Genomic DNA, 18104 nt, shown 5'->3' on the forward strand with positions numbered 1-18104 from the left:
CTGATCTAGTGGACCGTTTACAACCATATTTTGTCATTCCTGTGTTATTTCAATAAAGACCGTTTTTAAGGAAACTGCCTGTAATATACAGTTGGTAATTATGGTTAAATTTCTATGCAATGGATGTTCCATTATGAAAAAGAGCTCAAATTCATTAAGTAACAAAGGATATTTTTTCCGCTGGTTGCCACCCTTTCTTGTCATTTCACTGTGCGTAAGAAAATACTCTACCGAAGAGAGAATTTTTCCCGTTCACGTTGATATCTTCGAAATATTTGTTTCAATCAGTCAACGTAGGGTGTCTTGTTTTTTCGTGAGCTTTTGTTTTAATAAGTTTTTTTCACAGAGATCATTTAGCACGTATACGTAGAGAACGTTTCGGTGCTGTACTATGATATCACTAGCTTCTAGACTGGTAGAAATAAGCACTAATATAAAGTTCACTGTATGAATACATCTACCACATACTACAGTAGCATGCACATGTATGGGGTACTCTTGGCTGCCTGGAATTATCACATTTACTACTTTAACCAGGTAGTTAGGGCATTTAACTAACAATCTGAGGGTTGCCGGTTTGAATCCCCCGTCTATCAAATATGATCGTCTTTTCAGCCGCGGGGGCGTTATAATATGGCGATCAGTCCCACTATTCGTTGGTAAAAGTGTAGCCCAAGCGTAGGCTATGGGTTATGACGACTAGCTACCTTCCCTCTAGTCTTTCACTGCTAAATTAGGGACGGTTAGCGCAGATAGTCTATAACTTTGCACGAAATTGGAAAAAAAACTACCCCTACTTTTTTATTTTTCTATTTGATAGTAAAATGCACTATATTCTTGCTCAAACTGTGTCTCGAGTTTTGTCGTATTATCAACATTCTATTAATATGCAGTTTTAAAGTTTACCTTTCTCCAAAAATCAGGATACGATGATTATTCTTCCATAAATGAAATTCAACGCAAAATCTCTTCTTGACCACGCATGATTAGCGCTTGGATGCTCTGGAATAGACTGATTTGAAACACACACACTCCCCTAGGGAGGTAATTATGATGATTATAGTGATTAATAAATACAAAATGTGCAATCAACCCAATCCCTTGGAACAGAGCATTTATGCAATTAAAATTGTATAACATGATGTAATATAACATTAGAAATTAGTGTATTTATTTGTTTTAAATTTCACGCAAAGCTGCTCGAGACCTATTTGCACCACCTATTTCTAATTTTAAAGTGATAGAGTAGAGGGAAGGCAGTTAGATAATATTACCCACGCCAAACTCTGAGGCTACTCCTTACCAACGAATAGCAGGATTGATCGAAATATTATAACGTCCCCACAACTGAAATGGCAAGCATTTTTGAGTAAACAGCTACCCTCAGTGATATATGTATATGTTTATTAATCTACTGATTTGTGTAGCTCTATTGTCTTACTTGTATATTACTACAGCTTACATAACTGTGCCAATAAGCTTTACACATTCATACGTTACGGAGGTTCATTTGTTTTTCTATGGATTTTAAGGACTAGTAACTCTGCACTTTGCTTAACTTTATAAGGTTGTGCGTTAAACAGTAACACTGTTTTATGTATTCTTATAGCCTTAGTGGTAAGTATATCCTTATGGTTTTAATAGGCTGTGTACTATTGTAGCCTTACTGGCTCATATAATAACAAAATTTATTATGGTCTGTGTACGTTAACTGACCTTTATACTAGTATAACATTGTGTTTTACTATAAACTGCCTGACTGATACACTAATATGTGCGTAACCTTACCAAGATATATTACTGTAGACACTCTGAACAATATATAAATGTGCAGTAGTAACCTTATTAAATTCTACTACAGTAAACACACTGAACAATATATCAACATTGTTGATATCTAGTACTCTTATCTAGTTGTTCTACTTTAAACACACTTGATGATACAGCAATATACGCTTCACATTACCAAGTTGTACTACTATAAAATACTGGACGATATGACAGTATATTGTGAGCGCACTTGATGATACAACAGTATACACTTAAGTGATCAAGTTGTACTACCGTAGCAACATTGGACGTTGTAACACTGGAAGGTCTAACAATATATGCTTACCTTATCAAGCTGTGTTATTGTAAACATACTAGACAATTTTAACTTGTTTACTAACTTAGGAAATGTGTTTTACTAGACTCACTAGCTTGTTCATTGGTAGAAACTTCTTGACTCTGTACTGTTAGTGGCATGCAACATGCTCTTATATTACATGACTGTACCATAGAGTAAAGCAAAAACAACCTAACAGCAAAATCTGTGACTGAAAATCTTTTGACTTAAAAGTGCTATCTAATACTTTCTTAATACACTTAAAATTATATCTGTTAATAGTTTGGAAAAGTTAGCTCTCTGAATTATATCCATAACTTCAAATAGCCTTTTATAATCGTCTTTTGATTAGAAATAATCTAAGGTCACTGAGAAGGGATGATATTACATTCAGGGAAACGAGTTAAAGCTTTGACTTTATCAAAAATTGGTAAAGGAAAGCCAGAAAAGTATTTAATACGTTTATGTATTGTATATGTAAAGATCAAATCTTGTTGCAAATAATACTCAAATAGGGTACAAAATATAAGTGTTGCGCTTGTTGTACAAAAATATAATGTTGTAAGTTATTCATAAAATGCATTAAATATGTTACCTGTAAAAAGATTTTCATATAAAATGTCTCGCATTTGTTACCTTTAAAAAGATTTGTATAGAATATGTATTGTATTGTTATGTGACTATATCTATATAGAAATATATTAAACCGAATATTATCCAGAATTTTTAGCGTTGTAAGTTCATAGCCTTAATATTGTCCCATCGAGGAACATACTCTCATATATGTGCAATTAAGTCTACTTACAAAGGTGCATGTTAAATATGTTTGTATTTCGTACATATAACAAAATATACTGTTTTTATTTTTATTGATATATCTGTATATATACGTATATGTAGAGAGAGAAATACATGACGCTCATAGTTAGTGTATCATTAATATAGCAAAAGTGTTACCTTATGTGACTACTATCACTATATAGGAAAGTTATATATATTGTTAGTACCTTAATATTACAAACAAGTGTTACGAGTGTTGCTGCTAACACCTTTTATACAGAAAATTTAAACATATATTGTTAGTACAATAATATTATAAACAGGTATGTGTATATTAATGCTCTCAGTTTCTTGTACAGACACATTTTAGTGGTATCATCAGTACTGCATTAATATAGATATTAAGTGTATGTTTGTACTATGTTAAACAGCAGTCTTAAAACCAAAATTTTAGTGTCAGTAGATCAACAAAGTTATTAATGTTTTATATTAAAATGCTAGTGCCTTACCTGCATACTTTTATGACTCCAACGTTTCTTTGAACTCTTGCAGGTGTATATTCACTACGGTCTGAACCTTTATGATAGTTCCACTTGACGCCGACTTCACGCTGTTACATCTTTAGTGAGGAAAAACTCCCGATGTGATTGGCTAAACAATACGGAGAGGCAGGGTTACCAGCCCTGAGTTCTGTAGTAAACTAGATATGAGTATTCAAATAAACTTTTCTATATTTATATATTTATTGTTTATAGCTCCAAAACCGAGAATTGTATCTTTGAACCATCACTTTCAATCCATTTCGGCAGCACTTGTCTCTTTACCATACCGGAACAGACACGAGCATCGCCACGCCTGTGTTGCCATCTCTATTTTCCTAGTGGCTTTTGATATCTTCGTTCCAACCATTTATTGGACAGTTTTACATGGCTTGTGACGTAACTCACAGAAAAGAAAGTATTGAAGTTTTATTTTTTCCAAATATTTTTTCTTCACTTATAAAGTTCTTCTTGGAGTTTGAATATCCAATGAAATTATCATTTAAATTATTTCAACTTCAAAAGTATCTAAACTATTTAATTTTTTATAAAGATACCCACAGGAATATGTGCTTCAATTACGCATTACTCAAATGTTATTATTATTACATATATCCCAGTTTTAAAAATACATAATCAAATAAATACTTCACTGTTTTTTACTGTATCTTGTAAACTTCCTACTGACAAACAGTTAACGAAGTAATTTGTAATAAATGTTTCTACTGACAAACAAAGGGTAGTAATGATTAAATTTGTTCTATATATAAATAGGTGTAATTATCTTTGTAGTGCTTCTATTATACCAAAAATAATTTTGTAATGTTTCTTCTGTTTTGTCAGGTATAATTATATATATTAACAATTAAATTATTCTTATGAATCAGTAAGAAACTTTACGTTTGTTACTGTAATACCTGGAAATTTGCAAAATATCTAACTTGTAAAATCCACGATAATAAATAGTTAGTTCATAGAACCAGACATAAATAAACACCTTCCTGAAGTTAATAGCTGTTATTCCATTACGCCTTCATAGCAATATAGCAACAGCTCAGCTTTTGTTTTTGAAAATACAAAACGTTATATACCTGGTTAACATGAATATCAGTATACAAGTATGAAATATCTTCACCAGGAACGAACATTTTGAATTTCAAATCAAAGAAGTGTAAATGTTCAAATTAAGTGTAATGTAAAAGAAAAAATCGAAAGTTTCCATGATTTAGAAGACAAATGTCACCAACTTAAACGCAGCACTTAAGGTGAAAGTAATAGTACAGATATTGGCCAAATATCAAATTGTTGAATGATAAAAAACTAAGATTCTGGTCCACGCCATTGTTAGAAAAACCGATGAAGCTGATGAAAACCAGCCAACAAAACTAAGGCTGTCGAAACCGACAGTTTTATTAGAAGAAAAAAAAAAGCACGGGAACCGTTTCTCTTATTTCAACAACGAAATTATATACCCTAAATTTTACCTTGTTATAATCATGATAGACAAATATCTTACGATTTTTATTTTTAAGGAAGACCTCGATGGCCTAATAAATACACTATTACTTTGTTAAAACAAGTAAAATACTGTGATTCTGTATTCTATAAAACAGAAAAAAATACTGTAAATAGTTCGTGCAACCCAACAAAATAACAGTACCTGCACAATATAACCTGTTAGAAATAAATAGCCCGAAAAAACAACAAATGTATAACATCTTTAAGTAAAATTATAAGTAAAAAAGTTTCATCCAGTTATTAAAAGAAGGAAAGGCAGTTAAATCCATTTGAAAATTTTAATAAATATAATTTTAGGAAGTAGTAAATAAAAACAACAATGATCATTTAGTTCTTCAAGAAAGTCATTCAACACTAACCAATAAGAATGTTTTTTTAATTAGACTTGCAATATTTTTAAGGAAATTATTGATTCTACCCATGATTCTACTGTGAATAGCTCATTCCATTAAGGACCTTTAGGTTTAATTTTGGTAGAACAATGAGATGATAACTAATTTTAGTAATAAACAAACAGGTTAATAAATACAAGGATAATCCGACCATCATAGTTCACACACTATGTATGATTTCTTCTCAAATTAAACAAATAGGTTCACAGACGTGAGGAAAATTCAAATGTTTAGACAAACAAATAGGTTAATACATACAAATATAACCCAAACGTTAAGAGATAAAGAAATGGGTTAATAAATATGGATATAACCCGAATTTTAGACACAAACAAACAAGTTGATAAATACAAAGATAACATAAATGTTAGACACAAACAAATAGGTTGATTGATATGAGAATCGCTCGAATATTAGACGTCTACAAAGAAGTTGATAGATATGAGGGTCACCCGGCCAGCGCAATTCAAATCCTTAAATTTTTACAAGTTGTTAGATAAGTATTAATAGCTTTAATGATATACATGTCACTCTTCTGCAAACTAGTAATCATTTATTGCAATATAGAGGTTTAATAAGGTGTATTAAAACAATTTAAAGTCTTGCCACGTCGATGAGGTCTATGTCGCCACGTACGGCAATGCTCATTCTCAAGAACATGCGTTTTGACAATAGCTCTGCAGAGTAGTTTCCATTGCAAAAAGCTCTATGTAAAGCTCTTGTGTTCAATACACACCACCCACCCTTCAAACGTTTAATGATCAATTTAGTGTACGAGGACAACGGTTTCTAAGCGTCAATTTCTTGTCTGATCGTATAGAAAACCAAAGGCACTACTTCCGGCAAGTTGCCCAGGAGGTACTTGGATAGAATAACATGAATACTCGTTTCATTCTACAGCTGCTTCAGATATGCAATAATTGAAGGAATATGTCGTGTAAATAACTTCTGTACACAGGATTTTTATATCTTTTCCAGACACGGACTCTTTTCAAGTAAGTTGCATACCTTTTCTTTGGTAAGTCAAGTGGGCGGTTTTCGACACTTGTCTTTTTGTTTGAGAATTCTAATTTTTACAAAAAAAAAATTGCACTTTATTTACCATGTCTAGGATACGACTTGTCACAGATATTTTTGTGGATAGTCCTTGGTCACAGTGTTGATCCATATTTTGTTTTGTTTCCCAACACTATTAGAAAAAAACACAATTGATATCCCTGTCTTGGAAATAATGAATCCATGATCTGAACACATTTATATGATTTGAGCATATATTTGTTTTATGTTGAAGATGGTTGTTATGAACCCTTCTAAAAAATACAGTCTTCGGCGGTAATGTGCTATTTATGCAACGCAAGTCAATGTGAAAACGTGCTCTGCCCACCACGGGTATCGAAACCCGTTTTCTAGCGGTCTGAGTCTGCAAACATACCGCTGTGCCACTGAGGGGCAAGACCAATAGATCAGAAATTTTTCTTTTTGTCAAATACAAAGATGCATAGTGAACTATTTATGCTGTACCTACCGCAGGAAGTGATTCCAGATCTCAGTATTTAAAATCTTAGGTTTAACGCTAAAGCACTGAAGTGATATATTACAAATAGTTTCTATAAATACAGAATAAATAAGTATTATCATCTGTTATTATTAAAGTAATAAGATATTCGTAATACTAATGAATTTTTGTACCAACTATTTTAAACTCAAAGCCTCCTAGATATACTGTTCATTGATACTATTTTATTAAACTAAGAAGATGAGTTTAGAAATTTAAGATTTGCGATTCTCTTACGTAAATCTGTGACAGATTACAGAGACAAAACAAAGCAAGTATAATGGATTTTGCTCTTTAACTAAAACATTTATATCGCTGTCAGAACAATTAAACCAACAACTCTACGTGCTACGGACAGACTATATTCTAATAAATATTCTTATAAATATCACCAAAATTCCTTAGGGTTTAATATCTCTATAATACTTCTGGCTAGATTAAAAACAATGTCTTGTTGGTCAATGTATAATAACATACGTAATGTCCTTAAGGAAAAGAAGTAGTATCGAGTATCTTAAAGTTTAGTATTACATTTTTAAACACTATATTCTTAATCTAGTCCGTTAGGGATTTTCACCAGTTGCAAGAGTGTATAATAATAGTATTACAACAACACTTTATTTGTCATACCCGTTTCCGACTATACGTTTCGCTCAATCCAGAGTTTTTCAGGCGGGCTGGAAAAAAACAACAAACTCAGCACTGGTAGAAATACTATTTATGTCAGTCATTTAATACAAAAATTATGATGTGAAGGCCTTTAGAGTTTGGCGAAACATTATTACGATTATATTTCATTGTCCGTCGACTTGTGAAAGGCTTACGCCATAACAACGGTGGGAGTGCTTTTGGATGTTTTATTACATAAATGATTAAAACAAAACAACGGTGGGAGTGCTTTTGGATGTTTTATTACATAAATGATTAAAACAAAACAACGGTGGGAGGAGATGTTTTATTACATAAATTTGCTTTTCGATGTTTTATTACATAAATGATTAAAACAAAACAACGGTGGGAGTGCTTTTGGATGTTTTATAAATTAAAACAAAACAACGGTGGGAGTGCTTTTGGATGTTTTATTACATAAATGATTAAAACAAAACAACTGTGGGAGTGCTTTTGGATGTTTTATTACATAAATGATTAAAACAAAACAACTGTGGGAGTGCTTTTGGATGTTTTATTACATAAGTGCTTTTGGATGTTTTATTACATAAATGATTAAAACAAAACAACGGTGGGAGTGCTTTTGGATGTTTTATTACATAAATGATTAAAACAAAACAACTGTGGGAGTGCTTTTGGATGTTTTATTACATAAATGATTAAGACAATACAACGGTGGGAGTGCTTTTGGATGTTTTATTACATAAATGATTAAAACAAAACAACGGTGGGAGTGCTTTTGGATGTTCTATTACATAAATGATTAAAACAAATCAGATCCGTTAAAAATATCTGTTTAAAAGACTCTTGACGAGAATTGTTTCAATAGACGTTTAAATTTTGGTAAATGTAAAGTTGATTGATAAATGAAAATACTATAAATTCTGTAACACCATAAGTTATTTAATAATGTAGAAGTTATTGTTCTTTAGAAACAATAAACATAATTTATTACGAACAGTCATCTCTTGTATTTACTTATAATTCTGTAACTTGATCTATTCATATAAATAGCTTTCTATACAAATACGTAAACATATTTACATCTATTACAAAATGAACAGATATATGTGCACACATATATACATATGTATACATACGTCCATTTCCATTTGCTAAAGTTATTCTACCTGAATCCTAGGTTTATACTAATAGCAATTAGATTACTAATACCCACAGGCAGTAATGTTATAGAACGGTTTTCCACAGTCTCTTAAGTTGAAAAGCGTCGGGATGTTATTGTCTCTTGTTTTCTTTTTATATCAGTTCTTCGGCCATTCGAGTTGTATATTCTTTGTGATTTTGAAGAAAATTAGTTTAATAAATACATCTATAGTACAACAGCTCACATTACAGGCAGTTAAACTTATAATCTTTCAAAATCTTCTCTATAATGTCATACTTTGCTGAAAGAAATTAAATAAAACACACGAATGGTGATTTCTTTCACAGCACATTTGTCAGCTTCTTTTTAATATAAAAAACTGATGAAGATAAAGATATATAGGCAAATGCTGTTTCAGGTGATAATATATAATTAGTATTGACAAAACTGTTGATAGTTAGTGCGTTCTAAACCAATAATAACTTTCGAAAAGGCCAGTTATTGCTAGTTGCTGCGTTCTGAACTAATAACTGTCTTAAAACTAAATTATTGTTAAAAACCATGTTATAAACTAATAATTGTCTAGAAACTAAATTATTATAAAATATTGTGTTATAAGCTAATAAGAGTAAACAAAGTTACTTATTACTAACTGCTTTGTTCTGAACTAAGAGCTGTCGAAAAAGTTAACTATTTCTAACTGTTGCGTTTCAAACTAACAACAGTTGAAATATCTAATTATTTCTAAATACTGTATTATAAACTGCTAATTGTCATAAAAGCTAATTATTGTTAGGCCTGTATTCTAAACTAATAGCTGTCGAGAAAACTAATTAGTTCTAAATGCTGTATTCTAAACTAATAACTGTTGAAAAGCTAATTAGTGCTAAATACTACTTTCAAATCATCGACCAAAACTATAATTTAATACTGAGAAAACAAAACGCAAAGTGTTGTAGAAAAATTAAATCCTGAAAAATTACTTATTAGCAAAAATGCTGATAATAAACAGTTTTAATCACATAATTACCAGACTTAGTAAATCCTAACTTAATGTTGGTACTAATTACTGGAGTGTATGAATACTGAAAGAAGAGAGTAGTGACAAATTGAAATATATGTATATGCATAGTTACTGGTAAACAGTAACGAATTCTTAAATTTCTCATTCTTAAATGAGAAAAATTAATTCGCTATAACTATCAAAGCCAATAAATTTAGGATGACATATCTCATTCTCAGGATAATAAAATGAATACATTTCAGTAAAATATTTATGATCTCAGTGTTCGAAACTTTACGTATTAATAAAATAATTACAACTGTATTCTGGGTGCGTAAATAGTTATCGATGTTTTGTACTAATGACAGTATAATTGGTGCAAAAGAACTACTGAGAAATTCCGATTATAAAATATTTCCTGTAGAGACAATTTAAGTACTTGTCTAAACATTAATATTCCTAAATATTTCAAAACATCGTGTTTTAAATTTACAAACTTCTAAAGGTAATTCGTGATTATTGCGCTACTATAATGTTACTTAGAATTATTAATAACAAGCTAATTAATTCTTAGTCACATGAACAATTCTTAATTTGTGCCAATGATCTGTACTTAATATGTTGCAAAATATACATAACACTTAGTATTGTTTATCATAATTTCAGAAAGCTAATATATATTGAAAAACGTCATTTCTAATTACCTAGAATTAAATCATCAACTTAACTGTTAATTACCTACAACAACTGCCTGATAAAAATGTTTAATAACTTTAACTATTGCCAGTCATTATGTGTTGAGCAAATCACGAGTAGAACATAACTCTGTTCTACTATTAGGTAGCATGTAAGTAACAATTTGCTTCGAAAACTTGATAGATTTAATATTGCTAATAATCATGTTTTGAATGCGTATCTGGTGAAATGCAGGATTGATAAACGTGTTCTACCACTAAGAATGCACTGAACGTTTTGTTTATACTTAAGATATTTACCAATTTTTGACCATTACTAATCAGCCCGGCCCGACATGGTCAGGTGGTTAGGGCGATCGACTCGTAATCTGAGGGTCTCAGGTTCGAATCTCTGTTACACCATACATGCTCGTCATTTCAGACACGGAGGCTTTATTATCTGACGGTGAATCCCTCTATTCGTTGGTAAAAGAGTAGCTCAAAAGTTGGCGGTGGGTGGTGATGACTAGCTGCCTTCCCTCTAGCCTTACACTGCTAAATTAGGGACGGCTAGAGCACATAGCCCTCGTGTTGGTTTGCGCAAAACTGCAGTAATCAACTGACAATTCTCAGGTTCAACTGGTATATCAAATTGATTGGGATATCTTCGAACAAGTTCTTTCATCATCCAACCAGGATCCACGGTTTAGCTCGATCGCTCCACTTAAACCGTAATATTCACAACCACATTTAGAACCTTTGAAGTATGTTTCATTGGCACATTGTTTTACCTTACATTTACAAGTTAACTTCTCCGTCTTGGCTGTTACGGTATCAGATCCAGCCATTAGCAACCCAGACTTCAAGAAAAATGCCAAACGTTTTCTGCTTGTCTTATCGAAACAACCCGAATCTCTCCGATATGACTTCTTTTTTTTTATCCACATCAATATTCTAGGCTTGCTCGTGTGGCAGGTGTTAAACATTGCTTACTAAATTTACTAGAATAACAACAATTACTGTATTTCGCATACTTTTCGAACTACTGGTAGAATTTCCAATTGCTAAACTTGGGTACTATAATTGTCCAGTTTATTTGATTTGTTGTCAAGCACAAAGCTACACAATATGCTGTTTGTACAAAGTCTGCCAGAATCCGGAGTTTAGCGCTCTAAGCTTTCACACGTTCTGCTGAGCCATTGGGAAAGTTGCTTAGTAACATTTGTTTTTTCCTAGTACTTGTAAGCATAACATGTTAAGAGTGATTTGATAAGTAACTGTAAAGAACCCTTCAGTAAAGTATATAGCGCTACGATTAATATACATCAAATGCGTTTAATGGTATAAGTATTAGTAAATTTAAATACTGCTAGACATACGAGGGCTGTTCAAAAAATACGCGGACTGACGTCATAAAACAAAATGTACTTTATTTAGAAGTTACAAGTCTGGGACCCCTTCAAAGTACTCTCCTCCCCAACGCACACACTTATCCCAACGGTGTTTCCACTTGTTTAAACAGTCCTGATACGCTTCTTTTGTAATGTTCTCCAGCTCCTTCGTCGCATTTGGCTTAATCTCGGGAATCGTCTCAAATCTTCTTCCTTTCAAGGGTCTTTTGAGTTTGGGGAACAAGAAAAAATCGCAAGGATCAAGGTCAGGTGAGTAAGGTGGGGTGGGGAATAACAGTGATCGAGTGTTTGGCCAAAAACTCAACAGTTCTGAGGCACAAATTTTGCAGCAACGCGGTGCATCTTCAATTTTTCGGTCAAAATCTCGTAACAAGAACCAACTGATATCCCACACTCTTCAGCAAGCTCCCTGACAGTCAGACGTCGATTTGCCCGCACCAGGGTGTTGATTTTGTCGACGTGTGGGTCGTCAGTTGACGTGGAAGGACGTCCAGGACGCTCATCATCTTCAATGGACTGTCGACCATTCTTAAAACGTTCATGCCACTTGAAACATGCCGTACGATCATAGCAACATCACCGTAAGCCGTGTTAAGCATAGCAAAAGTTTCAGTCGCAGATTTTCCAAGTTTAACACAAAATTTCACAACAAGTCGTTGCTCCTTCAGGTCATTCATTCTGAAATCCGCCAAACGAAAAAATCGCATTTCACTTAAAACCGCGTAACTAATACACAAATGAAGATATCTGCAATCGGGAAATGGCGTCGTAATCAGCTGATCTGTGCAAACGTAGCAACACCAAGCGGATTCCCCTGGAACCAACTGGAGCCACGCAATTCAAACAGTCTGCGTATTTTTTGAACAGACCTCGTAGTACAGTAAACCAGTAACTATACAAAATTCTGTATAATATTTCTATAAAAAACGAGTAACTAGAGGTTGAATTATTTTTCGGTTCTGACCATTCTGCGCGCGTTTTTGTGTAGAAAACTTGTTATATAAAATTTAATTGGGAGTATATTTTATGTTCTGAAGCTGAAACGTCGATCGATAACTGTCTTTATATGGAAGTAATATCGTAGCCGAAACGTATAGACAGCGTGTGCATCACGTGAAGAAGGCTAAAAAACGGTTTGTTTATAGGTGTTAAGCACTGTGTTGGAAGTTTTAAGCCAACTTTCTGTCCAGATTACTTATTGTAAATAGGTATCCCTGAGAGTTTCTCTAAAAATCATAAACAAAATTATAACTTTAAATTTGATAACGCGATTAACTTACAGAGGAAATATCTTTTTAATTAATTAAAGCTGCGACGTTTAAGCCCATTGTTGCGAGCCGTTTCTTAATAATGAAAAATAATGATTTGCTGCAAAGGCAGAGCTCGAAAAACTAAACGAAGCTGTGCAATGAAAACCCCTTCACAATGAAACGTTACAAGATTTTTCTTTCGTTTTACTCAGTGTTCATATTGTATTTCAAATGTTTTCTTAAAAGGCTCGTAAACTAAACATTGGACTGTTGTATATATATCGTTTGCAAACTTTGTGTAGAGACCAATGGTGAGCGGAAAATTATTAGAATGTACACATTATATATTGGATCTTTCTAAGGAAGGTACGAAAACTAAACATTATTTTGTTTTAGTCATTCTGTTTTGGGTCATTTGGAGATATCTTATAATCAGAAATAAATCGCTTCCAGACGAAACATCATACACATGAATTTCTGTAAGATACTTCTCAGACGAAACCCTGACGAGTGCAGGCACTGTTACTGGATTCTTAAAAAGGAATTCAACATAAACTGTTGGTTGTACGTATTGAATGCTTGGGTTCTCTTACAGACTCACCGCAATATTTGTAATTGAATATAGATCACAGACAATATGTGGACTAAAGGATCTTTGTTTGCTTTGTTTTATTGAATTTCGCCTCAAGCTACTCAAACAGTCACTAATTCAGTAGCAACAGACTAAATATACTGTCATGAAACACCCCACCATACACCACCAGCTCTTCGGTTACTTTAATCGTATAGTGGGATTCACTGTTACATCATAATGCGCACAGTTGAAAGAACAACCATGTTCGTTGATATAATTGGAACCAGTCGAGTGCTCTAACCATCAAGCCTACACGACCCAATATGGTTTTAATGTATGAAATTCTAAGTGAATAGTGTTTTAATCTCTTATCATACATATATTTTATTCACAAATAAAAGGTTGCAGTCAAACAGATGTAGACACGCCTTAGAGAAATATTTCTTTTAAAATACTGAATGTGTGTAATAACCATTTGTGGATTCTACCAAAGAATACCAGCTCAATAATCGTTATTCGTCAGGACACTTGTCCGAAAATTTATTGTGGAAAGAACTCTTAACAGAAGGACTAATATATCAAATTCATTTTCATTGAAGCGTGTTAAAAGAACTTTTAGTTGAAATGCTGGTGGTCACATTTAAACAATTTCTTTAAGTTTTTTGCAGAAGAATCAAATAAGTTGGAATTTCTGAAGTTTGAAAGACTTCTTCAAATAAAAAGGTTGACAACTATAGACGCCGTTAATGAATTTGAAGACAATCCTATTTATCTTATTAATTGGATGTAGACATTTTATGTTTTATTTCATCTAGAAATATTGTAAAAATGGTGAACGGTTACAGGAATTTCGTGTAGGGCTTCCTAAAGAAAAATCTTAAACTTTAACCAAAATCTATATTAAGATGCAAACATTATGTAATACAATAAAACTCTTGAAAAACATAATTACTGGCACGTCTATCAAATCTAGACTTCGCGTGTGTTATTTATCTTTAAAAATATTTTTATTTATTTATTGTCCTTAAACTGTACAGTTACTACTTATTTTGATAAGCTTTATCTTCGTAGTCTATTTTACAATATGTGATGACCTTTAGTACTTTATTGTCACTTGCTATCTTGTCAATAAGGTAATTCTCTCCACGTAAATGGTTGAGAGAATCCGCTAGTGATCCATTCCTCTGTGATATTGTGAAAGACAAAACTTTATGCTCTTCAAAACGTTGACTGAAGATTCAAGTGAAGTCTTTTACGAAGATCACCGCCTATCTTTTAAACAATTTTCTTCTGATGTAGCATTCCAAATCTCTTTAACAACACGATCCTCAACGCCCAATATCTTTAATGGCTTTCTGTTGGAAGGTTGCTTAATATTGTTAAAGCTAGTCATTTTTAAGTAAGAAACAACATAAACTGCTTATTGTTCACTCTTCCATCCATTCGCTTTGGAAATTATTTCAAACCGAACCTGATTTGCCTCTTATTACAACTTTTATTTGTAGATTGTTGATTTTCGGATTAAGTAATGTTGTTGAATTGGCCTGCTAAGTTCTGTAACTTGTAAAAGTAGTGACGTAGATGCAAAAGTACTGAAAACAGGTGTACACTAGTTGAGTTCGTCTACTTTATATAACATTGTTAACAGTGATCAAAGTTGAAATTCTTCAATGGATGCAGAGAAGGAGAGAAAAATGTTGGCTGATTTGATTCTTGCATTTGCCAAATCAGTTTCTAAATGTTTTATCCTGACATCTATGTCCGTTTGGACATTCAGTTTTGTTGTTGTAATCCTTCAGTACTTCCCTTTTTTAACTTCGTTGATGTCAGTTTTGTTTGTTTTTACTTTGTTGATGCTCTTTGGCACATTTCCTATGACTTTCCCGATCTTTTCGATCAAATTGCTTTTTATTCATAATTTGTATGTCTCTCATTTTGTGGGCCCGGCATGGGCAAGTGTGTCAAGGTGTTCGACTCATAATTCGAGGGTCGCGGGTTCGAATCCGGGTCGCACCAAACATGCTCGTCCTTTCAGCCGTGAGGGCGTGATAATATGACGATCAATCTCACTATTCGTTGGTAAAAAAGTACCCCAAGAGTTGGCGATGTGATGGCTAGCTGCCTTCCCTGTAGTCTTACACTGCTAAATTAGGGACGGCTAGCACAGATAGCCCTCAAGTAGCTTTGTGCGAAATTCAAAACAAACAAACAAACTCTCATTTTGTAATTTCTCTGTTAAGTTAATGTATTCTAATTTTTTTTCTTGATGCTCTTTCAATTTTATATCTTTTTTATCTTATTTTCTATATGTTTTTCTTCCTTACACTGCTTTCTAATTTCCATAGAGTTTTCTAATCTCGTTTCGAGCACGCGTTACCTTGAATTTTGGAGTATAAAGTGTGTTTTATTTTACCTTGGCACTGGGTTTGTAATGCGTTCTGCTGTTGACTGGCTTCTCATATATCGTGTTTTCTTATAGCAAAGCCACATCGGGCTATCTGCTGTGTCCATCGAGGGGAATGTAGCCCCTGATTTTATCGTTGTAAATCCGTAGACTTATCGCTATGCTATCCCGCCAGAGAATGTCTTTTATATCGTTCAATAAAACGAATGATAGTTCACAAATAAACTACAACTAAGATAAATTCAATTTACTTGCTAATTTCGTATGTGTTTCTTCGTCGAAGCACAAAATAACTCAATATTCACAGCACTGATATAATTGGCTTCAGACACACATGATATGACTAACTGAAATTTCATTAATCGAATAATAAACTCACTAACCAACTCATTTTAACAGATCCAATAACTAGCTCTAGCATGACTTAATTTGTTCCCTAAACTTTGGAGGAAGTTCCATATATTAAGATTTGCACAGTCATTAAATTTTCTTGATACTAAGTAAAAATACAAACTTCTGTAAACACGTAAATGAAAATCATAGGCTATCACTGTGTACATTACCATGTACACGAAACATGTAAGACATACAAGCGTTAATAAAGTACGAAAAATGAGTAACTGTGTTGGTTTTTTTCAATATATTGGCCTGCCATAGCTAAATGGTAAAGACGCTCCAATTGCAATTTGAGGTTTACGAGTTCTTATTTCCGTCCCTCCCAGCATACTTGTTCCTTTCACTTGTGTGACGTTATAATGTGACAGTCAATTTTCACTATTCGTTGGCAAAAGAGCAGCCTAAGAGTTGGCGGTAGGTAATATTCACTAGCTGCCTTTACTCTGGTCGTACACTGCTATATTAGGGACAACTATCGCAGATAGCCATCGTGTAGCTTTGCGTGAAATTCAAACCAAATTAAACAGATACTATTACAAACCTAACTTTACTTTATTATTTAAACAGAATATATTTTGTAGTTTTAGACAATATAGGGATGTTAAATGGTTTGGATTATTGTTGTAATAGCTCACGTTTTATTTATTTCAAAAGTTTCGTGCATAGCTACACAAGTGTTTTTGCACACAGCAGTTCCTAAGTTTGCAGTGACAGGCTAGAAGTAAGGCAAGTAGCAGTAGCACCAACTGCCACCTCTTTGGTTTTTCATTTCTGACAGAATAGCGGTATTTTAACGCCAAGACCTCGTTTTCAGTGGAATCGGGTTGCGAACAGGAAACTTTCGGATTCGTTGTTCTAGTGCGCTAACTATTATGCTACGTCCATCCCTAATAAAGTGTGAAAGATAAATATCCTCTTTTCATTTCTTTAATACTAACTTTAGAATATTTATCAGGTAACAAGGGTATTTAGTTTGTTTTCTAAAGTGACAGTAAGTAAGGTAATACGTCAAAATACAAGAACTACTAACATGTTTGTATATTATCATTGAACATATTTTACAATAGTTGAACATCGCAGTTTGGATACTTAATATTTATAATAAATTAATCATAATTGTATGAATATTTCAATTACTACAAATAGAAATAAAGGTTTACATTCTTTTATACAAGTTATTATTGTAATATAACTATTGCTTCAACAACAGTGTCATTACGGAAACTGTTTTGATAAAGGTATTGATACAATGTTAGCTAGAAAACTCCAACCAGAACGAAACCGATGCCATTATAGCTTTACGATAAGACTCGTGGTCATTCGACAACAACGTTTAACTTTGCTATGGTATCAGGAGACTAACTACTCTAATTAGGTGAGGATGGAGAATAAAGCTAACCTCACTTGCATGACAAAGGAAAAGAATCATTTAGCTCGAGTTGTGGTGGGAATCGGGTGCGTACGAGTTTGATACGCGAGCAGAAAAGTCCGTGTACACTGTTGGCCGTGAAATTTGACCGTGTGCACGAGCTCGCGATAACAAGGGGAATTCAGGCGACACGAGTTGTCTCCTTAGTCGCGAAGCACTGAGGCGTGGTCGATTACGCTGTGAATGAGCAACCGCCAGGGTTTGTAGATTCTGGTGTTGTGTGTTCAACAAGCGCGGCTAATCGGGACTTAAAGCTAGTCTAGTTAGACTTGAGTGAATGTATGGCCCTGTTGTAAG

The 18104-nt window shown here is 33.3% G+C and overlaps 1 protein-coding gene across 1 annotated transcript in view; it reads right to left on the bottom strand.

Moving 5' to 3' along the window:
• The window catches only part of LOC143248336 (uncharacterized), a 77382-nt gene extending 73589 nt beyond the window's left edge, over positions 1–3793 (bottom strand). The window contains exon 1 of the mRNA XM_076496706.1: positions 3397–3793. Coding sequence (XP_076352821.1) covers positions 3397–3402 — 6 coding nt within the window. The 5' untranslated portion in view covers positions 3403–3793. The remainder of the gene's footprint in view (positions 1–3396) is intronic.
• Positions 3794–18104: the final 14311 nt, after the last annotated feature.

Source organism: Tachypleus tridentatus, chromosome 4 (assembly GCF_004210375.1).
Source record: "Tachypleus tridentatus isolate NWPU-2018 chromosome 4, ASM421037v1, whole genome shotgun sequence".
Taxonomy (NCBI): Eukaryota; Metazoa; Arthropoda; class Merostomata; order Xiphosura; family Limulidae; genus Tachypleus; species Tachypleus tridentatus.